We start from the raw sequence: 27,551 nt of genomic DNA on the forward strand, positions 1-27,551 counted from the left end.
AAGATGCTGCAAGGGCTCCTCCAGCAACCTTTTTCTCAGTGAGTTGAATCGGCGACAATACAGCCAAAAATGTTCAATACATTCTGGCTCACGGCAAAATGCACAAAGGGGAGAGAGCGCCAAACCCGACTTGTGTAAATAGAAATTTAGAGGGGGGATGCGGCAGCGTAGCCTTGAAACATCGTCTTCCTCCGTTTCAGGGGCCGCGCTCTCGGACTGAACGGCGTAAGCATCGGCATCATGCCTGCGACCTGTCTGAACACAAGGCTGTGAGCGGCATTTTATTGCGAAATATCCAGTCTTTCCACGACGAAAGCACTGCTCTCTTTTATACGGACATTGCTTTTGCCTGATGATCATGGTTTCCACAGCGTGCGCAATCAGTACATCTTTGATTTTAGCTGTGGTGCGGTTCTGATAGCGGACAGACTGGCCACCTAAACTGCACACCGCTGCCTCGTTATCAGGCTGCCTCATGGCGCTCACTTCCCGTGCGGCTGCCTCTGCGGTTAAAAAATAGTTTCGGCTTCGGCTAGCGTGAGCGGCGTCTGTTGCACAAAGCGTTCTCGGATGCCACAAACGCTGCGGTCGCACAACATGCGGTCAAAGCTGGTGCCGAAGTGGCACTCATCAGCAAGTTTGAGGATTTCAACAACATATTCTCGGACAGACTCGCTTGCAGCCTGGTTTCTTGCAAAGAACTTGAAACTTGCGTCAATATCGATGCGCTTTGGCGCGTGGTGGGCATTAAGGAACTTGACTGCGTCCTTGTAGCTCAGCTGATTTACTTTTCGCGAATCGCAGTGTCCGGCAAGCACGGAAGCATCGTCTTCGTTGATGATGATAATAATAATAATAATAATAATAATAATAATAATAATAATAATAATAATAATAATAATAATAATAATAATAATAATAATAATAATAATAATAGGTTTTGGGGGAAAGGGAATGGCGCAGTATCTGTCTCATATATTGTTGGACACCTGAACAGCGTGTCCAAACCCGACCGCGGCGGCTGCGTTTTTATGGAGGAAAAACGCTAAGGCGCCCGTGTGCTGTGCGATGTCAGTGCACGTTAAAGATCCCCAGGTGGTCGAAATTATGCCGGAGCTTTCCACTACGGCACCTATTCTTCCTTTCTTCTTTCACTCCCTCCTTTACCCCTTCCCTTACGGCGCGGTTCAGGTGTCTAAAGATATATGAGACAGATACTGTGCCATTTCCTTTCCCCAAAAAACCAATTATTATTATTAACAGCGCCGTAATGGAAGGGATAAAGGAGGGAGTGAAAGAAGAAAGGGAGAAAGAGGTGCCGTAGTGGAGGGCTCCGGAATAATTTCGACCACGTGGGGGTCTTTAACGTGCACTGACATCGCAGAGCACACGGGCGCCCTAGCGTTTTGCCTCCATAAAAACGCAGCCGCCACGGTCGGGTTCGAACACGGGAACTTCGGATCAGAAGTCGAGCGCCCTAACCGCTGAGCCACCGCGGCGGGTTCGTTGAAAACGCAGAAACAATGAAGGCCCTGTTCTTCCCCTCGCTCTTAACACATTCGCTTTAAAGAAGGCTTCCGGACGCGACAAATAAATATCCAACTTATCTTAGTTTTCTTCGAAACTTGGGGAGCCGAAGTTCGAAGCCATGGACATGACCGCTGACGCACAGTAGCCGCAGCAGCCTCCAGTGACGCGGGGACGAACCCCTAGCGGATGACGGAGTGACAGAGCCGGGCCGAGGGTAAACGCAGGACTGCTTTATTTCGCAGACAACGAACTATGTAAAGCCCGTTTGCCTGGTGACGTCACACAAAAGAGCCAGTCACGTTGGGCACGTGTCAGCCCAGCGCGTCATATCTAAAAGTAGTCAGTGAGGGGGCGATACATTCACATTGATAACACATCAAACACAGTAATTGAAGATACCTCTATTGACAAGTATTTGAGGGCGAACAAATTAAACAAAACTAAAGGCGCTGATAAACGATAACAGGCTACATAACGACGTAAATGTCAACTTCTGTCGCACTGCTGGAATTTTTTTTTTATGTGTATGTCCGCTATCTCACTTAAAGCCAGAGCGCACTTTAAGGACGCAGCAAGAACTGTGCCACAGTGATGGGCTTTTCTGTAAAACTTCTCTGCAATGTCGCCACAATGCAGACATTACAGGCAGCATTATTAGAGGCATCGGTACTTATGTTCAAAAATACCGCGGGGTAAAAATCGGGATTTTCTTGAATATTTTGCTTAGATTTATTTTCGGCTATCTTTACGCTGAAAACCACGGGCACTCTGCAGGCGGAAATAACGTTATCTGATGCCACAAAGAAGCTTTAGAAGCTATTTTCGTTGCTACAATAAAATGTTCAAGAACTGATATGTGTACTACTTTGTTTTTCAGAAACCTTTTTCCCTTTATTTCAACATCTGCATTTTAACATCTCTCGTCTCACTTATTCCTCCCCGTCTGTGCTTATTCTCACAGCCGTTCTAATCCTTTCTAATTTCATTATCACAATGCCCTTCTTTCGGCACTCCCGTTATTCAGATTAAATATACTACAAGAGAGATGCTTTAAGCTGGCATACCTCGGTTCATGTACGTGCGACATACATGGGGCAGAAAAAGCTTGTCTTACTTAGAGAAACGGATACCAGCTAGGCTGTGCAACAGAGCGAAGTACTCCTGTTAACAGAACAAGCAACAAGCTTCTTTATATGAACTGAGCAGGTAACAATGAGAGTGCAACTGTAGATTTATTCACTGCCTCCTCGTCAAAAGTTACTGTTCCCTTTGCGGCTACAAAGTCTGGTGCAGAAAATTCTCCTTACCATGAGTATGATACCCATGGCGCAGGAGTCCAACTGGACTAGCACAGTGCTATTTATGGCGGATGCATGAGAGTGACTATGTCAACTCATAGTGACTGGCAGTGTCTTGCGCTAAGACACTCCCAGTCAGCAGTCTCTAGCCCACGTGACGAACGCTCCCTTCTTGATACAGCTGCAGGGTCGGCCTACTGCCTGTGACCCTGCTGTATACACACAGGGCTAAGGCGGCGATTTCGTCATTAACCTATGGCTCAGTTCAGGCAGGTTCTTTCTTCACGACAAAGCCCCCAAGACTTCGCCTGAGCAGTCTTCCGCGCAAGACTTCAGTCTGTAGCCTTGCTCTGGCCAGGTCCGTCTCGGCCTCGAGAAGGCGGCGCATCTGGTCGAGGATGCCGGCTCGTAGGGCCCGCTCTCGGCTGTCGTAGTCCCCGCCGCAAGTCATCTCCAGCACGTCCGCGCAGCGCACGCGACGGATGCTGCTAGTCACGAGACTCTGGCCGAGCGAGAAGCTGTCGGCGCTCTTGTACAGCGAGTTCTCGTCGGCCTCGCAGATGTCAGCGCCTGCAACCGAACTCTTATCCCCGGCCTCGTTCATATCTTCCTCTTCGGAGTCAGACAGGGCAATAAACTCGTTGTCCCCAAAGGCGGCAGGAGCCTCGCGCGGCTCTGCGCCAGGCTGGCTCGGGCAGTTGAAATGGCTGTCGGTGTGAAGTCTAGGACTTCTATCCGGTATTTGCACATTGGCAGACGACGACTCCCCCTTGTCAGACCGGTGCTTCGTCTCTGTATCTTTGCTGGTATCTACGTCCCCGATGTCGTCTGCTGCCGGAGGAAGAGGTGGCGGTGGATCCGGCTCGGACTTGACCGTTACAGTGCTGCTGTTGCTGTCTTCGTGCTGTTGTTCCTGCTGCTCTTCAAGCTCCTTTTTCGGTTGCCTAAGGTTCTTGCTGTTCTCCTCCAGCTGCTTCTGCTTCCTACAAAAAGACAGCAGACGCGTTTTGCTTTCCATGTTTTCAGTATCTTCTGGAAGATGCGATTCATTTATGACTGCTTTGTCGATCTCCATGGCACTGGACGCGTCGCCTACGTGGCCGACCCTGCCACAAAAACAAAAAAAAACATTGTAACGGGCACTGCGCACGGCTCTCAGTACTTTATTCGCGCAGTTGCAAAATATATATGGACCGCAAGTGTATCGGAGAAAACCCATGAATGCGCTTCACCACACTAAAAAAACTAACGAACCGTGCTTCCCAGCCGCTGTATGGTGCATTGAGTGACGTCTTATAAGACTGAAATAGTAGTTCTTAACGATATGCAATGTTAGGATAACCCTTTTTTATGCCCTGGTGGCACCTGAACTTGCCTAAAATATTGGTCTGTGAGCGGGCAGTCCGACTAGAAGAAGATAATTTGTGCTTTACCAGAGCGAGTTATGACGTGGTCAATAGTACCCTTTTTAAGGAGTGGATACAGCCTTAAAGGGACAGTGAGGAGAAATGGTGGTCGGCTTTTGTCAACAGGGTACAGTGTTCAAATCACAAAGAGACTACTCTAACCGAAAAAGGAGATTGCACAAAATAAAAAGAGAGGAAAGAAAAGACAGCCCTCAAAGCAAAGACTGTGGACAAGTTAAAGGGAAGATGACGCAACAGCGCTAACTAGCCTTGTGTCGACCTGCTTTAATTGACCTCCGTCTCTGCATTGTGAGCTCTTGCAGACCCAACACCTCCTACCAAATGGCTGTTACGTGACCCGTGTGCCGTAGAACAATGTACCCCCATCGAAATCGTCCCCACAAAATTAACGTCAAGGGTCCGTGGGTCCAAACGCTGACGGGAAGGGCACGCCTCTCGATTCGCGGCGCAGTGCGCCACTGAAACGACGCTCATTCGATACTTAATAAAATATAAGACAGTCTGGCACGAGCTTCGTGGAAGTGAAATAACTCTGATGTACATGGGAGGTTGTGTGTGCTGTTTCTTACTCGAGAGACATTGGTTCTTTGATGTTGCGGTTGTTGGTGTCACAACTTCGCCTTTCGTCCGATCTTTAGTGCGCTGTGAGCAAATATGAACGCAGCACTTGCCACAGTGCAACCACAGATTGAGAGACATCTGTCTGCGGCGGTGAATATAACATTTTTTATTCGTTTTTGTCTCCCTCTCCAGTAAAGAGCGTGATGTCGCTGTGCTGCCATTCGTGACGTCACTGTGTCCGCACCACTTAGCGCGGCGCGTTGCAGTGACGTCATACGTGACTGCATGGTGAGCTGACCAGTTATGCGCGGTTTTACGCCAACGTCTAAGAACCGCTAAACGTGCCCTTAACAGCTGGCGCTGAAAAATTTGGATCGAAATTAGGAGAAGACATGAAACTCTCTGCCGACGGAACGGAACATATTCTTTGACTGGTGATAGATGCTTGGGTTTGGCGAACATTCCCTTATGGTGAGAATAGCGACATGGGAATGCTGAGGCAACACGAAAATGCGCACGTGTCTACTTGCACGTATGCAGGGCTTAATGTCAGGGGGTCTCGGAGGGTCTGGATCCCCCACCAGTATCGGCAAGGGATCTGAGACCTCCGCGCTAAAATGTAGATACTGCATGAATCCAAAGCAGACAACGATTTTTTTTTACCATTCTTATGGTAAACGGGTAACGGAGTGGATTCTATGAGAAGGCAAGCGTAGCAAGGGGCAGCAGAAGGTTAGGTGGGCGGATGAGAAGGTAGTTTGCAGGCATAGGCTGGGCGCAGCTGGAAACGGGCAGGGTTAATTGGAGAGACATGGGAGAGGCCTTTGCCCTGCAGTGGGTGCAGTCAGGCTGGTGATGATAATGACGATGATGGTAAAAGTGGTAGTCGGAGCACTTCTTAATAATTTCGAAAAAAATTGCTTTGAATTTTAAGCAGGATCATTAACATGTTTTCTGAAACCCGAGACGGAGAAACAAAAAATTCGGCAGCACTACACAAAGGCCCGAAGAAAAGGGGAAACCGGTGCCTCACACCTTGAGTCACTCCAGAGCTGGCCACTCAGCTCCAAGGCTACGCGACACCAACAACGAGCACACTGAAAGAGCGCGGGCATCTCTTGTTTCAGGTCTGCGTCATGAATTGAGCAAACAACCACGTTTAAAAATGATCTATCTCCTTTGTATGTGTTGAAACAGGCCGCGAGTCGCTTTCTATCCCTCCCTCTTTATTTCCCTCCCCACCTGCGCTCGAATCACTACAGACCCCCCTTCGATGGAGCCAGACTTTAAGCACTGCACGTAACTGCCCTCAAGCGCCCAGAAAGTGCAGAGTGCACACGCACCCGTCCGGCTGGCTTCCCTGGCTGTGCAGCTCCTTGAGGTGGTGCGATGGGCCTGCCACCAGGCGGAGGTCAGGGGTGGTGCGGCATCGTCCGGTGCAGCTCACGTACTCGCAGCGCCAGAACAGCACGCTCCCAACCCGGTTCTCGAGCACGTAGCCGTAGTCGCCGATCTTCGTCACGGCCTGCACCAGAGGGCACTCGCAACCTTTGAAAGGGAACCCCGATGCACGCAGATCTAAACGGAGCCCGTCGAGTGGGCAACTCGACGGGCTCCTCACACATACCGGGGCGACTCTCACGGGTAATTATTATCAAACATTTTAGCATTCAGAAGTGTTGCAATGCGGCACAAAATGAGAAAGTTAAATATGTAATCTGCTGCGCCTGCGCTCAACGCCGCCCAGCATGTCACCAATATCTATCGTAAGCCACTTTCAAAAGTAAAACTGCAGCGGACAAAAGCAATAGGTTCGGGATGAGATTTCATCACTCTTTCATTGTCATATTCAGCTTCATTACCACGCGGCCAGAACGTCTCAGCGGTAAATTTTACGCGGGGTTTAACCTTGCGTAAAGCAAGGATCATGTTCATGACATGGCCATGCCCTTTGGAACGGCTAAGTGAATGGCAAAAACATTTAATGCACAGACTAAATCGAGGTTAGCTGGCTGGGCCCTCATTCCAAGAGCCCATTGGCTTTTGCCGCCACTTTTGCCCGGCTCACCAGGCAGGGCTAGAAGTTGTTGGTTTGAGCGAGAAATGAGTGACACTGACCGAAAGAGGACTGTCGTAACTACAGAAGAGAGAGAAACAGAAGGACGGAAAGGAAGGGAGGTTAAACGGCCACAGAAAGGGGTGTCTGAGCTAGGCCTTAAAATGCCTGAAAGTGCTGGCACTATATAGAGTACAGGCCACCGAGCGTCCATGCTGCGTACATGGCCTCATAAGCGAACGGGAAATTTACATTACATTTTTAAAAATTCCCGCTTTCGCACCTCGCGGCGACGCGCGGTGCCGGGCTTTCGCGCGAAACCTGGCATACGACGTCACGTCATGCAAGTGACGCCAGCAGCTGGGGGTTATCATTGGTTCACAGCACCAATCTCTTACAGACGTCAAGCGCTACCACGGCTGCGCCGCGCGCCGCAGCCGGCGGAGGTTCGGGAGGGTGCGAGTGGGTGGGGCCGGCGGAGGAACACCGCCGTTTTGGCGTGCGAGAGGAGAAAGGCGCGAGGACGCGTAAGTTCAAATCTTGTCTACATAACTCAGCTTCCACAAAACGCACTTAAAGAATTCTTGCTGGAGGATAATTATGAAGCGGTGTCCTTTAACATTCCAGACGTATCGCAGCTTTATTGGGAGCCCCTTTCTGGCGATGCCAAGCAGGCTACCCTACACGTGGCCAGGGGAACAAAGGGATAAATTATGCTCAGTGCCTAGGGCGTAGCGCACGGCACAGTGCACGGTAAGGGCTGGCAGCAGCGCACTAACCCATAGTAACATCGCAGCGGGGCGATACGTGGGGTGTGCGGCTTCGGCGGCACTGGGCCTTTCACGGCTGCGGGTTGGAATCGATGACAGCTACTTGTGCTAGGAAGCAGAACGCCGGTTACGTTTGCGCCTGCAACGCACTTTCCAACGCTCGATGATTCGATGATCGCGTGATGCAACTGTACAAAGAGATAAAATTTATGCTTTACAAATTTGTTAAATTTAGGCGCTCAGAGATAGTTTTTATTAAAGATATACAGCCCAAGGGGTTTGCTTCCAAACTGCAAACATGACAGGGCTCTTTAGCACACTTGACAGTCCTAAGCTTGCGAGGGTTGAGGACAAATTCCTCTTGGCTTCATGAGACTACTGTCTCTGAGTATGCAAATGCAGCTGCACTGCAGAGCTGACAGTCCTAAGCTTGGGGGGGTGGGGGGTGGGGGGACACAAATTCATCCTGCCTTCATGAGATACGGTCCCTGGGTGTGCAAGAGGAGTCATGCTGCAGGGCTGCAGAACCGGACCCCTTGGGCTGTATAGTTTTGACAATGACTGTACGTGAAATCCACCTCTATTATACTACCAGGGGGGGACACAGAGTGGTACTTGTCACCGCCAGACACCTAATTAACTAAAATCGTTTACTGAACTTCTTAGTGACTGCAGTTAGCGGACATGTTCATACTAAAAACACACTGGTAGTCGTATTCCTACACAATTACATTAGTAGAATTCTTCCAGGACGCGTCTTTACGGATATATTTGCTTCCTAATTTTCAGCCCGATCAGCGTAATTGCGCATGCAGGGCGGTGACGATCGACGAGAAATTCCTCCCGGTGTGACGCGGAGTTGCGCCAGAAACGGCGTAGAGCGACCGCTGAACCTGATGACTTTTTATTCCAGATACCGAAATGGAAGAAACGCCAGACGTCACAGCTACGTCAACCTGCGGATGAGTTTCGCGTCCACTATCATCGCTTTGTTGGCGTAATGACGCGAAATCAGTGGGACCTTAGGGGGGGGGGGGGGGTATCTCGGAACATGCGTGCTCTGGAAAAATTACCAAATTGGATAGCCAAGAAATGCCACCAGCCCAGTGTTTCTGATATAAACATTCAAGCTAGCTGCAGCGGCTAAAAAGTGATTAATTTTAGTTAATTAGACACCCACCGGTAACAACTGCAATTTCACTTTGTGCCGCCATGGCCTCACAACTATGTGCAGACGTGGATTTCATGCACCTCATAATCATCAGCCTGCCTACGCCCACTGCAGGACAAAGGCCTCAACCATATCTCTCCAGTTAAACCTGCGCCGACTGTGGCCACACTATCCCCTAAAACTTCTTAATCTCATCCGCACACCACACATCCTGCCGCTCCCTGCTACGCTTCCCTTCCGTTGGAATGCAGTATTTTACCTTTAAGGACATCTTGCCTCCGCATTACATGTCCTGCCCAAGCGCCTAACTTTAAGAAACCTGTAAAGCTTAATTTTAATCACCCTCTACAGGACAGAGACGAAACAGCGGTGCTGCTGCTGCGTACGCACCTGCTTGTAAGTTGCCTCGGAGCGCCTTTTCTTCCTGGCTGCTTCTAGGAGGTGGACGTCTTCGTCGTGCGGACGGAAGTTGTACACCATGTGTTTGTCGCCGTACGCGTCGGTGGTGAGCCGCGACCTGCACGAGCGCACGTCGCATCTCCACCGGTAGCGCATGCCGTTGTTCGTTTCCAGCGTGTACGTCCAGCCGCGGTACTTCGCCTTCTTGCCGCCGCGCACCGATGGCACCAGCTGGACGAGGTCGTCGGACTGCGGTGAACAGTCGCCGGTGGCCTCCATGCTGCGCCGCTGTTCGACTACTGTTCGTCTAACAGGGCAGTGTTCGCCGAGCGCCCTCTCGTCGGCAGACGGAACGTGGTGTGACTGCTATCACCTTATCGAGCTCGTCATGGGACCGGCGAGAGAGTCGAGAGCGGCCTTGGACACTACGATAGCGGCGACTGCAACGAACGCAACTTCCGGCAGAGCCGCCGCGGCACGCCGCGGCACGCGGGACGTCGAGCAGCTGCGCAGCAAGCCTGCAGCGCGGCGGCAACAGGGCATGCAAGTTAACATGCAAGAGGGCAACAGCGCGGCGATAAAGCCCGTGCGGCCACGTCGCTCCCCCTGGCGGATCGAGGCGAAATTAGCCGTGCGGAACGCGCTTCGCGCGTAATATTCTGCAATGCTTCGCAATGGCATCGACTTAGGCGTCTTCGCCGAAAGCTGGAAGTCGTTAGTATTGGGCTGTGGAGTCCCACAACAGCCGGCACAGTCCACTAACAGCTATGAACCGCCCGTGAAATTTCACCACTTCCGAGGCAGGTCGTACGAAAAGCAGAGGAGCAAAGAGCGAATCTAGTGTTAGTTTTGCAGAAGTATCGGCTTAGTTAGCATCGCGTAGCAGTATTAACAATAGTACGTATACCTCTGAGACTGTCAGAATTGTTGCCACTGCCCACGACGCACTCGCTCAAATGTTTTCTTTTTTTTGTGTGTGTGAGCGAAGGCAATGCATGTTATCAGTAGATTGGTTTGAATCAATATGACAGTACCACAGAGATTAGCCGGATGAAGGGTTGGGCTCTGTTATTTTGATCCGTGTCGAATTGGCAGCGGAAAAACGCGAAACGTGATAGAAGAAGGAACAAGCTTTCAGCACTGTGCGATTATGTTGCTTCTCCATGTTTTTGTGCTTCGTGTTTTTCGCGGTGCTTTCAAAATTTCAAGCGCCACAAATCGGCGGTTTTCGTTTAGTTTGCAGCTAGCGCGAGATCATGATAGCGCCGCTAGCGATTCCTGGCTTTACGTGGCAGGTTACAGCCTGATCAGCAAAGCGGCGTCATCTGATTTATCAGCCTGCACGCATGGTGATCGATTTTGAAGCGCAGATTAATTATAAACATATGAATGTCAGCAATCCGTTATATTACTGTACGGCAGTGCTTCTGCCCCCGGTACATTTGTTTTTGCACTGTTGCCGTAGCGCGCTGGTGTTAAGCTTCATTACACTCGTATATTATTTTACAATATGCTATTATTATTCTATTATGCGTGCCGATAATACGTGCGACGTGCAGATTAGTCAATTTCATTCCATGTGGATGCATAATGACCTTAGCAATAAGAACAGCATGTTGACATCAGCACTGAATAAATGCTTCTTGTGCACTGCGATTTCTTTTTCGCACTTAAAACATTGCTATATTGTTATATCGAGGCAAGAGTGCGTCGAAATACCGAAGCAAATCTTTATTTTCGTACAAGCAACGCCTTCCAACGGAGAGCCAGCCAACTAAGCAGGCACTTTGATAAGATCGCCAAAGAGGGTTCTGATTCAATCACCCGCGTCCGAAGGTCACCCTCGCTCAGCTTAATACATTTGCCAGCCGTTTGTACTGGGATTTGCAGTATTCTTATATCCCGCAAACATGAGATTCTATCCGTATGGACAGCCATCTTTTACATTGCGCATAGAATTCAATTGAGAACTAGCACCACTGTGGCCATGGCAACACTACAGTATACTCCTCGTCACGTTGCTCGTTTAAAAACTGCAGCTGCTAATTACACAAAACAGCTATTGAAATGATATACGGGAGTTTTACAGTTTATTTTGATATTTGTGGTTTCTTTGGATGTCTGAATTTTCTACGTATAAACAAATTACACAACTATTTTAAGCGTTTTTTTACTGAATTAGGATTAGAAGCGCCTTGCAGCTGTCTTAAAAATGATCACAACCCAAACGAGCTGCGAAAATATATGAAGATTCAAATACGTGTAACCGCAGGTGTTCGGAAATGGACGCATGTGAAAGCTTCGAGAATCTCACAAATGACGAAACTATTTTTGCGGGAGTTTAGCGTTATACAACGACGACTGTTGTTTATTAGCGTACAGGGACGCTCAGTGTCGAGCGAGTATGCGTTACACAGGTGTTCTGATTACAAACCGGAATACGCTACAGCGTACACTTTCTTGGCGCCATTTTTGCTCCGGCCTCGCCCACTTTTGGGACATTTTTGCCTCTAAACTAATTACCCCACACGCACCTCATGATTTCCCCTGCGAGATTTTTTGATGCTCTATCTAACGCAACCGTACTTATAACTCAATTCGTTCGAACGTTATCGTGATGATAAGCTCGTGATGACACGAAAGCTTAAACATAGTCATCCAATGTTTACGCATTAGCATTCTTCATCAAATGCAAAACATTCTTCGCCAGGGCAGCACATGAGACACGCCATGCGTGGTCGCCAGCTCGTAGCGGATGCAGCTTGCGGGTACACCATTCGGACCCTGACGCCGCACAGTGCGCTTACTCCAGGGTCCATTGCCACATTTGTTGCCAGCCTACTTGAAAGGCAGGAGGGATTCCGTCTTCGACACGATTCCCCTCATGTGTCGCTCGAGCAGCATCCCGCGCAGAGCTTCATTACACCGCCCCTGGTTCACCAGTTCGGTCTCTGCTTCGAGAAGGCGGTGCATCCGGATCAGGACAGCAGATCGCAGATCCCGCTCGCGGCTGTCGCTCGTGACACGTGACTCGCGTGGCTGTTCTGCGCGGTGTCCCCGGTGTCTGGTGTCGGGCTCCGGACTGTCAGCGAGCGAGCGGCTGGCGCTTTCGTGCGACCGCTTGTCATCGGCCTCGTTCGTGGTTTCGCCTTCGTGGCTGGCGCTCGTTTCAGGTCGGTTCCCTTCGCTGCCGCTTGCAGGTTTGGTCCTGATGTTGGCTGTCGCCTGCGAAGGCTTGCGCTTGGCGTTTAAAGGTCTGTTATTGGGTTCACAGTCGGCGCTTACACGTGACTGTCTCTTACAATCGTCGCCAGCGCTCTTCCTGCCTCCATCTTCGGTTTTTCCCTGTGCACGCCTCTGAACGGCCCGGCTCACGTTATTGTCTGCGGCCTCCGGGCCTAAAGTAGATTTTTCGTCTGCGTCATCACCTTCGAAGCTAACAGTAGAGCGATCGTCGTCGCTTTCAAGTCCATCGCTGTGACAGGCGTCACTGGTCTCATGGCTCACCGCAAATGCCTGAGGAGACGGAGACGGCGGTTCCTGCTTGATATGTCGATCCGGGAGGACATGCGGATGAGAGTTGGTCAAATCGGTGACCGACAGCTCCCCAACTGGGCTGCCTGATCGGTGATGCCGCTTCTCGACACGCAGATCCTCTCTCTGCCCCTCCTCCTGTAGCAGCTTCCGCTTCCGCTTCTCTTGCTCCCGATTTTGCTCCCGACGAGCAGACACCTCTGAGTTGGTTTCTTGCGTGCCTCCTTTCGAATCTTCACGCACCCCTTTGCCGGTGATTGTGCAGTCCAGCTGCATAGCCATCGATGTGCTGGCGCCATTACTGTTCCTGCGCGCAATAAGAAAGAGGTGCGTATAATTCTCGTTTCGAATGTAATTCGGTTTTATTTAAGCTTGCACAAAAAACCGTATCAAGCAAGATGCATAGGCAATCCACGCTGCAGCCATGAGCTCTGAGAGGATCACAAAACACATACATAAACACACATTATGACCGCATATGCCCGTGCGGCATAAAATCCACTACCACCACTATGATCCTCATCATCATCATGAACACACTATAAAGCCTCTCTAACATGGCATGACAAAGTTTCGAACCATTAATAAAAAGAGAAAGGTTGCGACGCATGATGCACAAGAAGCAGTGTGGATATATTCTTTAGAGTGTGTATATTGTAGTGTTTTTTTTATTTAATGAAAGCTAGCGCTACCTCATCGAACTGCCGGACTGAATAGAAAAAGGCCGGAGCAAGGGCGAAGGGGGACTGAAGAAAATATGTACTTACACGGTTGCTTTTATAGGAATAAATAAGGTAATCATAAATGAGTTAATCGGTTTCTGTCCGCCTCAAATGAGTGTCTAAGCAGACCCCCTAAACGAGCAGAGGTAGAACAAGCCATAGTCAATGTTTGTTCTAGTAGCTTTGTCCATGGGGAGAAGGGACTAATAAGATTTAAGGACTGAACTAAGAATTTGTCATTTGCATTTCTTCTCTGGTGTGCCGCCGACAACCGTGTCGGAAAAAAATTAGTCCTACTGCAAAGAGAATGTTTGACTGCATAAATGGCTTCCACCGGGCATTCTCACCCCTGAAGTATTCTCCCGTTCCGTAGATTCTAACTGGGAGGAACAGGCACTGGGTGGCGTACTCAGTCCCGCTGGAGACCGCATAGCGGTGCTGGTCATGCAGCTCTTGCAGGTGGCGCGACGGCCCGGCCACCACTCGAAAGTTGCGGTCGGTGCGGCATCGTCCGGGGCAACTCACGTACTCGCAGCGCCAGTACTGCAGGTTGTCAGCATCCTTCTCCAGCACGTAGCCGTAGTCGCCGATCTTCTTCGCGGGCTGCATGAACGAAGAGCCGGAAATGACTTGTTAAACGCCGCTTTCTGTGCAGCATTGGTGTTTGTGAGCGACAACGCTCTTCCTTTATTTCTCTGTCGTGAACTTCCCCGGCTATACCTGGTGTACACTGATTCCCATTCGTCTGATTTGCGCATCTGATGGCGCGCTCCTGCAGAGACCCGACCCGCCCGTGTTCCACCCTGATAACCATCCTGTGATTTATTTTTTCCAGCCGCCCTCGGTTTGGGATGGGTGCTATCTGTGTTGTTGTTTTTTTACCTCACACCTCTCGTACTGTCCGACGACAGATTCTCGCTGGTGGTGGTTCGTATCGTAAAACGATTCATTTTGTGTGGACGTCACCACTACTTCGTAGATGCGCTGGGTTTGCTAGGCCCGGGAGAGCCCTGCACTTTGTGTCTTTAAAGAGTTATGAAGATTTTCCACTGTGATATACTGGTATTCAGCCAAACTTTATTCAGCCAAACTTTATTTAGCCAAACTTGCGAGGCTCCTCTCTTGCAGCTCCCTTCCTGTCGAGAAACACAGTGTCGCCTAATCGATAGCACAGCGCTTTCGCTCGTCACTTGTTGAAGCTTTCTTTCTACCTCTCATAGTTTCGTTGTGCTTCCTATCGCCTTCTCCCGTATCGTGTTTAGCTAATACGACGTCCAGAGCAAATAGGCCGCACAGATTGCGCAGCGCGCCTTTAAACTATAGTTCTTGTTTAATTGTACTCGTTTGGTCTTCGTTCGCTCATCCAGGCTTCTTCTGGAATAGGCTGCGCCCCGGACCGGAAATTTAATAAAGGAGAGTTTACGCACAAACTTTGAGACACGTACCTCACCCTCAACTCGTTCATCTTCTTCGCCCCTCACCACCTCTACTCTCCCTCACCCTCGCACTTATAAATTTGTGTGTATGCCTCACGGTGGTATGAAGCAATTCCCCCTCACCATCACCCCATTGAGTGACGCCATCATGAAGTGAGGGTGCACATGTCTGTTGCGCCAGAACTCTAGCAACGGAGTTCCTGCAGCTGGCTCTCTTGGGAAGCGAGGCGCTGTGTTGCTCGGCGCAGCGCAAGCTGTTCTCGCCGCCATACGAGCGCCGGCAACACGCCCGACCTAAAGTCTTAGCCCGAACGTGCTCGGAGCCGGCGTTTCTGATGAGCTACCCACCCGGCGTGCACAGCAGCGGAGCAAGGCGCAGCGGCTGGTGCAGATGTCGGTAATCGTTGTATCAGAGGTCTGGGTCGGAGGCGGGGCATCCTGAGGTGCCACCACGGGCATAAAAGACAGCCCGGAGAACAGAGGGATGAGGGGAGAGATGGACGCAGCGACCGGGTTTTCTTAGCTGGACACCGCCGGTTTCTTAAACGTCGGTCACCTTCACTGTCTATTTCCTTCTCGAGAAGCGGTAATGCTGTCGACCCCCGAGTCGAACCTTTGGACTGTTATGTTGCAAATACTGTTGTAAAAAATTCGTTGCAGGCACTTAGATATCTCTTAACTGCTGGAAGGTGTAAGTCGTTTGCGACTCATTGCGCTGATTTGAATTTGCCGCGCTTGAATTCATTTCACGACAGAGGAGGGGCAGAGCAGCTGACGCGAGCGTGGCGCCACGTGACCTAGGAGGTGATGTAACGGACGGACGGTCACCGCGAGTATGAGCCATTAAAGACTCTCGCCTTAATATGTTCCGAACACTGCTCCGCCGTCATTTTACCTTGGCTGGCCTGCTTCTGCGTGGTAGCTGCTCTGACAGCCAGGAAACTGCACTGCACTACCGAGATGACCCCCGACGTGACATCGGCGGGATGCCCAGTCACAAGAGTCTAGCAAGGGTGGGATGCCGAAGCATAAGAACGCACCTACCAGCACCGTTCCGTATTTAGTACCGCAAAGCATATATAATAGGATTGCGGTTAAGGTCGTTTCAAAGCGCCAAATCTGACACTGCAATTTTTCGTGGTTGGTTTTTAGGTCCGCGTAATACGTATGCAGTCTAAGCTCTCCTGGTTTGGGCCACAACCACACAAACAAATATTCAAACACTGCTCATTCTTCAAAAGAAAGCACTTCGTTGCATTGCAAATGTGTCCTATTTACATTCATCTGCACCATTGTTCACACGGTATAACATAATAAGCGTCGGAAAAATTTACGATTTCCGTCTACTGTACTCATACTTATTTTCCGATGAAAAGTTTAAGAGCCTCATAAAATTCCTTTCGCATTTGCAGAAACAGAAAAGTGATTGTCGCACCCGTGGATCTGAGACATGGCTGATACCACGCAGACGTACAAATTATATGCTACAGTCGCTCACGCACAAGTTGCCGTGCTTGCTTAACAAATTACTGTCTGCAAATTTTGACTTAAGCGCATGTAATAGAAAACAGACACGTGAAATTTTTTTCTCATCCCAGTTTTTGTGCAGCTAATCGTATTCAATGTATTTTCATTGCCTTTATGTTTTTCGTACTGTATACTTTCTTGTGCTGTGTTTTAATGTGTTTCGAATGTGTTCCGATGAGTCAATTTCTGTGAAAGTGTAACTGAACATGTGTTCAGAATTTTGTGTTGGCTATATGCTGCTGCCTTGTACGGGCATCAGGCACCCTCAAGCTGTTAATGGCAGCTTTTTTGCCTGATGACCCCCAACGAGTCATTGGAAATAAAGTTTTGAATTTGAATTTGAAAAAATTTACATTTAATTTTTCTCCACGTTCAGCGAAGTGTTTTGGGCCGGTAACACACAGACGCTCTGCTTATCGCGCCATCTCGTGCCGTACAAAGCTGTGCTGTCTAGATGCTTGCAGTTCCGACGCATTTTGGACGGCGAGAAATACCCTCAAAATAAAGAAAAGCTAGGCACTTTCTCTGCGCACTTCATTGGATATGAAAAATAATTTCGGTTACGTGAGGGCTGTTGCATCCGCAGAGAAAACGCTGGCGTCTTGAAACGGCTTCATTCACACTCGACAAAGACAGCACCCATACCGATGGATGAGTCAGCGAGTAGAACCCCCAAACGCTTCCTTCACGGCCTTTTTATAAGCACGAGCGAGGGGGGGGGGGGGGGGTTGCACCGAACGCCAACAGCAACGCGGTCTTAACCGCAAGCGTTGCAACCGGCGTCGCATGGAACGCACAGTAGCATTCCACAGAACGCGTGTACAGACCGCAATGCGTGGACGCAGCAAGGGCTAAGCACGCCGTGGCTCTTCGAGAATGTGGCCGGAGTTTGGAAGCCTTTTAGGTGTCCTTAGAGAATCTGAAGGGCGTGTGAAGTGCCTCCTCGAGGCGAATTCCCCGGAAAAGCCGATGAGGCGCGATAACACTGCCTAGTCCTTTATATGCCTCGAACGGCTGCGGGGCCCGTTTAAACGAATCTGATCAAGCGGCACTTTCTTTTCAGTATTCGTTTCACTTTTCTCGGGTGCTATGTAGTCTACGTGGAGGAACAGTAGCGGCAGTTGTCGGGAACAATACGCACCTGATTCCTGAAGGACCTCTTCCTCGCATACTTCTTGTGCGAGTCTTCACTGCTCATCTTGTCGCGACTCTTGAGCCAAAACACCGAATGCTTGTCCTTGGTCAAGGTAGTGGCGAGCCTGGAAAGGCAGATCTTCACACTGACGCCTCCAGTAGCGAGGGTGATGTCCGCAGTGTTCACCATGAACAAACAGCCGCTGTCTTCACACTGACGCCTCCAGTAGCGAGGGTGGCGTCCGCCGTGCTCACGATGAGCAACAAACAGCCGCTGTAGCTAGCCTCCACCATGCAACGGCGTCCCTGAATCGCGTCGACTACGAACTACTCCTTGTCCTCGCCTTCACTGAGTGCCGATGCGCCAGGAATCTCCCGCGCGGTCGCCATTTCACAACTAGGTCTGCAACCAGGCGGCGCGCTGTCGCCCAACGGGCTACGACTTCCTCGTCGGCAGGCTTAATCACTCCGTGCTCTATCGTCGCTATCGCGCACACTGGAACAACACAGTGCGGAGTCAGCGCGCGTGCCTGCATCAACGAACGCAGCTTCTTGCACCCTTCTACACCGCGCGATAACGCGAGCACACAAGCGCACTGGCGTAAGCACGCGGAGAGGATTCCGCCGGCTCCGCCTGCTTCCTGGAGGCCACCTGCCCTCCGCAACCCATTCAGCGCCCCCTCTCGGCGCATTCTCTGCTGTCGCGCCGCGGGACTCGAGACGACTGAGCTAGGCGGGCCGTCTGCCATATGCGCCGCATGGCTTGCTCGCCGGAAAACCGAAACTTTGAGCGCCTGCTGCGCGTGTTAAGTTCACCTTTAACGGTCTGATACCTAACACAGCGGACGCGCGCTCGCCCGACCTTGGAGAGAGAGACCGCGCTGCATGGGCAGTACGGGCTGATTATTTACGGCCGAACACGGAGGAAGGAAGGCGGCGCTGCGCAATGCTCAGCTGACTCAGCTCATGCGCACGACGCCGACCACCCAGCAGGACACTCAGCTATAGCTCTGTGCACTGTCGCAGTCTCTGATGGCTCTGATATTCAAGAGTTCTTTCAATGTTCGGAACCTTTGTGACTGATAATACTGGCAACACAACGTGAAGCAGAACGGTTGGCGAGTTTTCCCACAAGGTTCATTCTCCTGTTCGGTTACTGTGCCGCTAGTGCCGTCGAACGGCGCTCTCCGCTGTGCGTTGCATGTTTGTCTCTGGCTGCTTGCCTACATTCAACGTCTCAAGGCATAAGAGGTAAAGGACGACCCAGAGGAGAGTGGATGCATGATGTGATATTGTTTTGCGCCCCCTTTCCTCTCTTAAGCGACGCCAACATGCTGTGTTGTTCGCGAGCGCTAGACTTGTTTGAGGAACAATGTACCGATACATTGTTGAAGGCGTTCAACTGCCGCTCATGAACAGTGCAATTTTTATCTCCGTATTTTTCGCATGCTGCCTGGAGCGGAACACCGGCCATATTTCTGTACTGCTATACTTAATAATAATAATAATAATAATAATAATAATAATAATAATAATAATAATAATAATAATAATAATAATAATAATAGTTGTATTGGGGGAAAGAAAATGGCGCAGTATCTGTCTCATATATCGTTGGACACCTGAACCGCGCCGTAAGGGAAGAGATAAAGGAGGAAAGACGTGCCGTAGTGGAGGGCTCCGGAATAATTTCGACCACCTGAGGATCTTTAACGTGCACTGACATCGCGCAGCACACAGGCGCCTTTGCGTTTTCGCCTCCATCGAAACGCGGCCGCCGCGGTCGGGTTCGGACACGGGTATCCCGGATCAGTAGCCGAACGTCCTAACGACTGCCTTGGCGAAGCTTCCTTGAGGTGAACCACATTTACCGGAGCCTGTTGCCATATTTGCAACTGCTTAAAAAAATGCTTATGGTTCGATTTACAAAAAAGAGCTCACCTTAGTGTGCGGGCGCACGCGTTCTTGTACTTGTTAGGTGGACGGATGAGATTAAGAAGTTTTAAGGGGACACGTATGGCCTCAGATGGCAAAGGAGAGGGATAGTTGGAGAGACATGGGAGAGGCCTTTGCCCTGCAGTGGGCGTAGTCAGGCTCATGGTACCGACGATGCGAGCGTGTGTACGTGTTCGCGTGTACGTGTAAATATGCGTGTGCGTGCGTGTGTGTGCGAGCGCGCACATGCGCTCGTATGTGTGTTTGTGCGTTCGTGTATGTTGTTTAGCGTCCAGAAGCGACACATAGACTACGCACCCCCCCGGAATAATTTAAAACACTTGGGTTTCTTTAACTCGAGCGAACATCGCACTGAACACGGGCGCCTTTCGCGTTTCGTCTCCAATGAAACGACACAGCCACGGCCGGGATTGGACCCGGTCCCTCCGCCTGCGTAGCCGGCGGACCGAACCACTGTGTTATCAGTATATAGGTCGATATGATGCAAGCAAACGGTGGAAGAGGTTCTAAAATTATACGGCGACGACACACATTGCACAATTTCTTTACTATTAATTGCTGGTACTCGGACAACACTATAACCAGCAAACAGATAACCTGAACATCTTTTCGCCCCCTCTAGTTTTTCAACATAGGCAATTTCTGAAATGCGTACAAAGCAGATAACAAAAACTGGTAGTAGTGGCAAGCTGTTCACCACCATCATCACCAGCCTAACTCCACTTCAGGACAAAAAATGTCTGCAATTATGAAGCATTTAGTGCCGCCAACCCTACGGAAATATTAATCTAATTTCTGAAAGTAAACAGACAACTATCTGTCCAGAAAATACATTACGTAATGGATCCATCTCGGTAGTCTCTGCATTGGGTTAGAGGATTTCAAAAAATTACGGAAGACGGATGGAAGCATGGACACAGGCCGCTATTATCCCGTTAGTAAAACCCGGAAAACGGCCAGCATATGCCAGTAATTGTGGATTTCTTGCTCTCAAAAGCTGTTTGGCACGGTGTACGTAGAATCCCGAGGGGAGGTCGGGGAATTTCGCCACTTCTTTCTATTTGAATGCATATGCAAAATCATTAAAAATGCCAGCCATCCAAAGAATGGGCTTAACTCAAATCATGGAATACGTTAACCGTGCGTCACTTTGGGTCATAAATCACGTTCACGCCAAGTGCCAGCCATCCAAAGAATAAGCGACGTAGCTGGTTTGTTTGACTATTCCGTGTCCCGAAACATATATCCATCGAAATATAACGCACTTAAATGCACACGTTTTTATATATCATAGACCCCGCAGCAATTGCCTAAGAGCGAATGGCGGTTCGTGCAGTTCGTTCTTAAATTGTTCATACTTTCGCCGCAGGCATCAACTCAAGGAAACGAGTTGACGTGATCGCGATAGATTTATCAAAAGCATGTGACAAAGTGTATCATGATAACATTATAAAAATGCTTGTATATTGTATTGATTTGCAGATTAATACCTGCATTCGCTCTTATCTTTATAACGGGGCACAATTTGTCCAAACAGCCGTTGAATGCTCACCAACCTTGCATGTATCGTCCGGGGTTTTCCAGGGTTATGTTTTGGGTCCTGTTTTGTTCTTAGTGTACATCAGTGATATTGCAGCGGATGTAGACCATCATGTAGAAGTGCGACTTTTTGCAGACGATTTTTTCTTGTTTTGTTACGTAAGAAATATTGAAGGTGAAGTTTTGCTAAGCCAGCGATTGAAAAAAAAAATATCGATAACTAGTGCATGAAAAGGGCATGCAAATTAATCCCCGTAAATCTCTTGTCGTGAGCGTAACCGATAAGTACCGATAAGAAGAGTATAAAATGGCAAGCATTACGGTCCAAAAGTGTAGAAACAAAAATATTTAGGCGTCACAATTTCTGAAACTTTAAACAAGGTTAAACACATCGATCAAGTATGCTGTAAAGCGCAACGAAAACTCAGCTTCTTAAAACGGAAAGTGGAACATAGAACACCTAACGTTAAGCTTCAAGCGTATAAGAATAGAGCCCGACCAGAGTATGCAAGCTAATATGGGACCCACATTGCCAACATTTTTGAAACGGAAATTGCGCCGTACTTCATCAACCGTTAAGTTAACAGCATACAAAGCTCTTGTCAGACCAAAATTAGAATATGCGGATTTAATCTGGAGCCCTCATCAAAAATATTTAATCAAGAAAATAGAAAGAGTGCAAAATTTAGCTTTGCGGTTTATATACTACACTTACTCGCGTTTTTCAAGCGTGTCCGTTCTTCGCGACAGGGCGAAATTGAAAAAAATAGTTCATCGCAGAATTGTATCTCGCATCAAATTTTTATATCAGCTGTACCATGGTCACTACAAAATAGCGCGTGAATGTTATTTACCCGAGCCCCCCATGCGCTCTGCTCGTACAAACCACAACAAAACAATTAAGCAACCATTAAGTAACCTCAACATCCATCAATATTCTCTTTTTCCCCATGCAATTTCACTATGGAATAAATTACCCGAAGAAGTAGTTAACGCTAATACAATAGAATCGTTCGTTCAGCTTTCAAATAACCTTTTCTTTGACCTCTAAAATTGCCGCAATGAGAGCAGTTTCTTTTGCGTTACGCTTTTTCATTGTTATTTTGTTTACGTATTGCACTGTTGTACGTTCATGTTTATTTCTGTTACGTATAGTGTTACAATGATGTATGTACATGTTTATTGTGTTCTTAATTGCTAATTGGCAATGGTAATTTACGTTGTTGTATGTACCCACTCCTGCTTGGGCCCGAATAGGGCCTGCAGTATTTGTAAATAAATAAAAAAATAAACATAGGCAAATGCACAATACAAAAGAGAAAATGCAAGGGTTCGCTTTAAGATTTATATTTTCCCCTTATTCCAAAACACAGTCAGTGACAACCCTACGCATCCAAACTCAAGTTCCTGAACTAGCCACACAGAAAAATAGCCCACCTCAAGATTCTTTACGTGCTCCGTGAAAATAAGTTTAATTTAGACTCTGCTCTATACATCCGACCGCCAGGCAGATTGTCTCCCCATAACTACCCATTCGCCAGTATGTGGCATACACCTAGAACTGACCTCTTTAAATACTCCTTTCTCCCGAAAACCATTGCTGAATTTAATAATCCGGATCCGCACTTTTTTTATACCACACATACAGCCGAGACTACTGAAAAATAAAAAAGAAACTGGAATTGTGCTCCTGTTAGTAATGTGCTTTTGTTCTGTATTCTTTCTTTCCCAGCCTGCAACAGCCCGCAAAGGGCTTACAGCTATGTAAATAAAGTGAATAAATAAAATCAGAAATCAACCAGAAACATCGCCACAAACAATACCAATATAACAAACCACCTTTCCCAGCCGGCAACAGCCCGCAAAAGCCTTACAGCATTGCACATGAAATTAACAAATAAAATACGAAATCAACCAAAAACATCTCCGCAAAAAGTAACAATAAAACGAGCCACGGTCCTCCTGAAAGGAGGAGGCGGCCCGCTTCCCGTCCTCACCCCTCTTCCCTCTGCAACGCGTTGGCGGCCGTGAACGAGGTCTGCGTCCTGACCCCGACCCGGCTGCGAGGCGACCCACTTGGCGACGGCCTTGACCGACCTGCGCAAGGCGAGCGGAGTCGAAGATCGGTCACGGTCTCGCTGCCGCCCTTGAAATCGAGGGCGAACGCGGAAGAGGTTTCGCGGCCACCGTTGCCATGGCGACGCGTCATCCTCCTCCTGGGTCTCCTCGCCACATCTGTTCAGCGCAGTACGCAGCTCTAGCGAATGATCTCGCCCTCTCAGGTCTCACCGGGCAGAGAAAAGCGGAAGGCGGCGAATATAAGCAAGAAAATGTGTGTGTGTGTGTGGGGGGGGGGGGGGGGGGGGGGGGGGGGGGGCGGTAAAAAACTTAATGTAGGTTTTATCAGTTCCCAACACTAATTTATTAGGGTTGATATTTTATTTCTGTGTTGAAGCTCATTCTGTGTTGAACCTCAACCCGCAGTTCTGCTGTGGCTTAGAGAGGATGAAGTTTGCGTCATAGCCTCCATTCTCTTAGCGTATAGTAGTGTGGTTTCACTAGTCGAAACAGAAAAAGACGAAGGCTGTGTGTTGGTAACATGGCTGCTGCTGCCGCCGTTATTCAAAATGCTCTCGTGGGCCCGCTGCTTCCCGGCCCACCGGGCAAGGCGCCCGCGCCCAAGGCGCCCGTGCCGAAGTCGCCAGCCAGGCCGCCGGGCAAGCCGCCGGCAAAGCCTGTGGTGACCACACAGCCCGCAGCTGTGACCCTGCCGCCTCCGGCGCCCGGCCAACCGGACGCCAAACCGGCTGCTGCTCCGCCAGCTCCTCAGCGGGATGGTATGTTGCGCTGAGGTGGCTATGCTGCGAAATCCCCCTTCACTCACCCATTGCACCCCAATAACCATGTTCCCAAAATAAGGCTCACAGTCTCGGCTGAAACCTTGTTTAGTGAATCCGTCGCTAGCGAAGCGATTCAGAAACCGATTTCTTTGAAATCACTTTTAAAACCCTGATATTTCATATTTCATTTTAATGCAGTGAAGTTTTCTTGCGTAAGAATATAAAGATCGTATTCGTCGCAAATAAAAAATAACATTCATCTCTCTCTGCGTGTTAAGCTTTATTCGGAGTACACCACTCACTCACCAACCCCTATTTCCGCCTCTTACTCGCCAAATGTCAAAATGCTTAAATGATGAATTAGCGATGAAGACACGTGCGTACAAACCTAGAAGTTAGTAATTGATTCCGCAGCGAACTGGCATGTTTGTTTGAATTTTTTCCGCAGTGATGACACAGTGTCTACAAGCACGGTGAAAGGCTTACGAGAGTGGAGTGCGTTTCATGTTTGCTTCGTAATTTCTCTCCATCCTGGAGTTTCGATCATCGTGTTTGCTACGTAATCTGTGCAGTACCGCTACCAAGTCAATGTTTAAGGACTCTGACTCCTGGTTCTTTGACCGCTCTAAGGATTTTCACACATAGCGTATAATCTGCTAAGCACTGTGAGCTTGCAGCGAGCCAATGCAATCCTCTGGTATTGGGCTTTCTGATGCACGCGCAGTTCCCGAAGAGGTGCACCTGACGGCTCGACCGGACATGACTCCCGAGAAGCTTCCGGACTTTGGCGACGAGCCCGTGGTGCTCACGTGCCCCCAGTGCTTCCGGCGGGTCAAGACCAGGGTGGAGCTCGAGAACGGCCGCTTCGCCAAGTGCATGGCCTGCGCCACCTGCGCCTCCATTGTGTGGTGAGTGCGAATCAGCGCCCCTGCAGGGATACACGCGTACTACGCGCAAAAAAAAAAAGCGACAGTATTGCCGCTAGGGCGCTCGGCTAATAATAATAATTGGTTTTTTGGGGGAAAGGAAATGGCGCAGTATCTGTCTCATATATCGTTGGACACCTGAACCGCGCCGTAAGGGAAGGGTAAAGGAGGGAGTGAAAGAAGAAAGGAAGAGAGAGGTGCCGTAGTGGAGGGCTCCGGAATAATTTCGACCACCTGGGGATCTTTAACGTGCACTGACATCGCACAGCACACGGGCGCCTTAGCGTTTTTCCTCCATAAAAACGCAGCAGCCGCGGTCGGGTTCGAACCCGGGAACTCCGGATCAGTAGTCGAGCGCCCTAACCACTGAGCTACCGCGGCGGGGCACTCGGCTACTGATCCGGAGTTCCCGGGTTCGAACCCGACCGCGGCGGCTGCATTTTTATGGAGGCAAAACGCTAAGGCGCCCGTGTGCTGTTCGATGTCAGTGCACGTTAAGGATCCCTAGGTGGTCTAAATTATTCCGGAGCCCTCCACTACGGCACCTCTTTCTTCCTTTCTTCTTTGACTCCCTCCTTTATCCCTTCCCTTACGGCGCGGTTCAGGTGTCCGACGATATGTTAGACAGATACTGCGCCATTTCCTTTCCCCCAAAACCAATTATTATTATTAATATATCGCCCTAGGTCGAGGTTGAACATCAAGCTCGGAACGCTGCACTTAAGGGGAAGACACGAGAAACGCAAACGCTTTCGGGACGCAACTCACTAACGCGCCACGAGACAAGATCCGTCAGTCTGTGGCCAGGCATTTGTCAGGCTACAGGGCACTAGTCATAACTGTCTTATAACATAAATCATCATTGTATTGTTGCGTGGAGAATTCGTTAGGTTAATCATTTCGCAAACCAGAAAGAGTTAATCTCTCGTTGTATCCTTGGAGCAAGTGCTCGTTAAGTTTTGTCGTCCGGTACGTGCTATGATTTTCGCAGATGCTAGACCTCGTCCCGACGGAACCAGCACACACAGCTTACATTTACGCGGCACGCACCATGCGCCTTCTATTCATTCCAGCTGCTGCTTCTTCTGGGTGCCCCTGTACACGGACTACTTCAAGGACCTCTACCACGTCTGCCCCCAGTGCTGCGGCATCCTATACGAGAGGAAGCAGATGGGATGACGAACGAAGAAGCCGACAACTGCGCGGTCACCGCTGAAAACGTCTTTGCTTCTGTTTATTTCTTGAACACACACGATTTCAAAAACAGGCAGATACACTGCCGTGTTGTATACGCACTGCTGAATTATCCGTCACCCTTAGCGCTGGTGTAATAGTTATAACGTAATAGAACCATCGGTTTGAGCCAGACGCTTTTTACTGGGAACGCCGCAAACTGTATTAAGTTTGTCGGAGCTGACACGCGTGGTCACTAGCTTTTCATGCAAAGCAATCTCGCCATGTCTAATGCGTATAAAAATGAGATGTCTCGTGGAAACCAAAAATGGGAAGGCCGCGCACCGGTGCAGATAAAAAACAGCTTCGCGGCAAAGTGCAAGAACAGTTGTAACTATATTCACGCATATAGTAGTGGCTAGAGCCTGCAGCTGTAGTCAAAGGGACGTGTAAGACTAACTTAAGTTGGCTTGTATGGATAGATTGTAATGAAAAACTACTTTCAACAGAAATTTATCGTTTACAAGTTGGTCATTCCACGCCATCTGATTCAGAATTTTAGCTGAAAGCCTTTTATTTTGAGAGGCCGGTAAAAATTTTCGTGCCCTGGCTGTCATTTTAAGTTTGCAGACTGTCGCAGAACTTAGGCTAACAAAAACGTTTGAACAAAATAAAATGTTTTACGCACGATTATAATGTTTTATTTGAATAAATCACAATAAGTTTTACACCCAGTAATTTAAAACTCATTTCGTTTTGTTTATCCCAAATACAAAATAAGGAAGGAGGTACAAGTTATGCAAGTTTATAAATTTTTTTATTGAATTTTAATTGGTCGCAGTAGTCATTCAAACTATTTTCCCAAGTTGTTCAGAAGAGAAAGAAGACGGCAAAAATGTTTCAGATAAAAAATGTCAGCCTTCTCAACAACAAAAAAAAAAATGATACATTTGAAAAAGGCTGCTTTTTGCGGTGCACTCAACAGCGAATTGCTTAGGGAAGTGGTACACGTAAAAATATGAATGGCACTACGTTGCACAGCAATATTATTCAATAGAATTTATTCCAGGAACTTTGATTGGAGCAATTTTTTTATGCGAGAAAACAATTTTGCAAGTTGAGCACTGACGCCCGAGTCCGGCATTGATCCGTGCCTGCTTTGGGTTGAGCTGTAGACTTTGATGTCGCAACTCACGTCGCTTGCACACTGCAGACATTCCTCTCGGGGTACAGGATCGCATAGGAGCTGATTTGAAAGAAAAGGGTCGGTATTGGAGCGGGGTGGAGGGGCTACGCTTTTCCGCTCTAGTAAGGAATGTCCCAGTTAAGGTGCGTATTGACTCCTCTTTCTCCTATGTACAAATTTTAGAAACTTATTTAAACAACCGTCTAAGAGTTCTCCATAAATCTGCCGCTGAGATTAAGGCTGTAACCGCAGCGGTGGCCCAGTGATTTGAGCATCCGCTGAAATGGGTGCAAGCTTCTCCCTAACCGTGTGCTCGGCTTGTCTGGGGTGGATTGCTGGGAAATGAGTCATTGACCTCACCTTGAG

At 49.0% G+C, this 27,551-nt stretch overlaps 2 protein-coding genes across 2 annotated transcripts; one reads left to right on the plus strand and one right to left on the minus strand.

Annotated features, from left to right (window-relative positions):
* Window positions 1-1,738: 1,738 nt before the first annotated feature.
* LOC144098654 (uncharacterized) lies at window positions 1,739-9,726 on the minus strand. The gene is made up of 3 exons (XM_077631458.1): window positions 9,204-9,726; window positions 6,160-6,341; window positions 1,739-3,934 (listed from the first exon to the last, which is right to left on the minus strand). Exons 1-3 carry the CDS (start codon window positions 9,489-9,491, stop codon window positions 3,094-3,096), a joined length of 1,311 nt encoding a protein of 436 aa, XP_077487584.1. The 5' UTR covers window positions 9,492-9,726; the 3' UTR covers window positions 1,739-3,093.
* Window positions 9,727-23,659: 13,933 nt separating this feature from the next.
* Window positions 23,660-26,113, plus strand: LOC144097608 (uncharacterized). Its single transcript, XM_077630269.1, has 3 exons — window positions 23,660-23,897; window positions 24,625-24,808; window positions 25,900-26,113. The coding sequence occupies exons 1-3, from the start codon at window positions 23,660-23,662 to the stop codon at window positions 26,003-26,005; spliced, it is 528 nt and encodes a 175-aa protein (XP_077486395.1). The 3' UTR covers window positions 26,006-26,113.
* Window positions 26,114-27,551: the final 1,438 nt, after the last annotated feature.

The sequence above is a fragment of the Amblyomma americanum genome, chromosome 7 (genome assembly GCF_052857255.1).
Source record: "Amblyomma americanum isolate KBUSLIRL-KWMA chromosome 7, ASM5285725v1, whole genome shotgun sequence".
Taxonomy (NCBI): domain Eukaryota; kingdom Metazoa; phylum Arthropoda; class Arachnida; order Ixodida; family Ixodidae; genus Amblyomma; species Amblyomma americanum.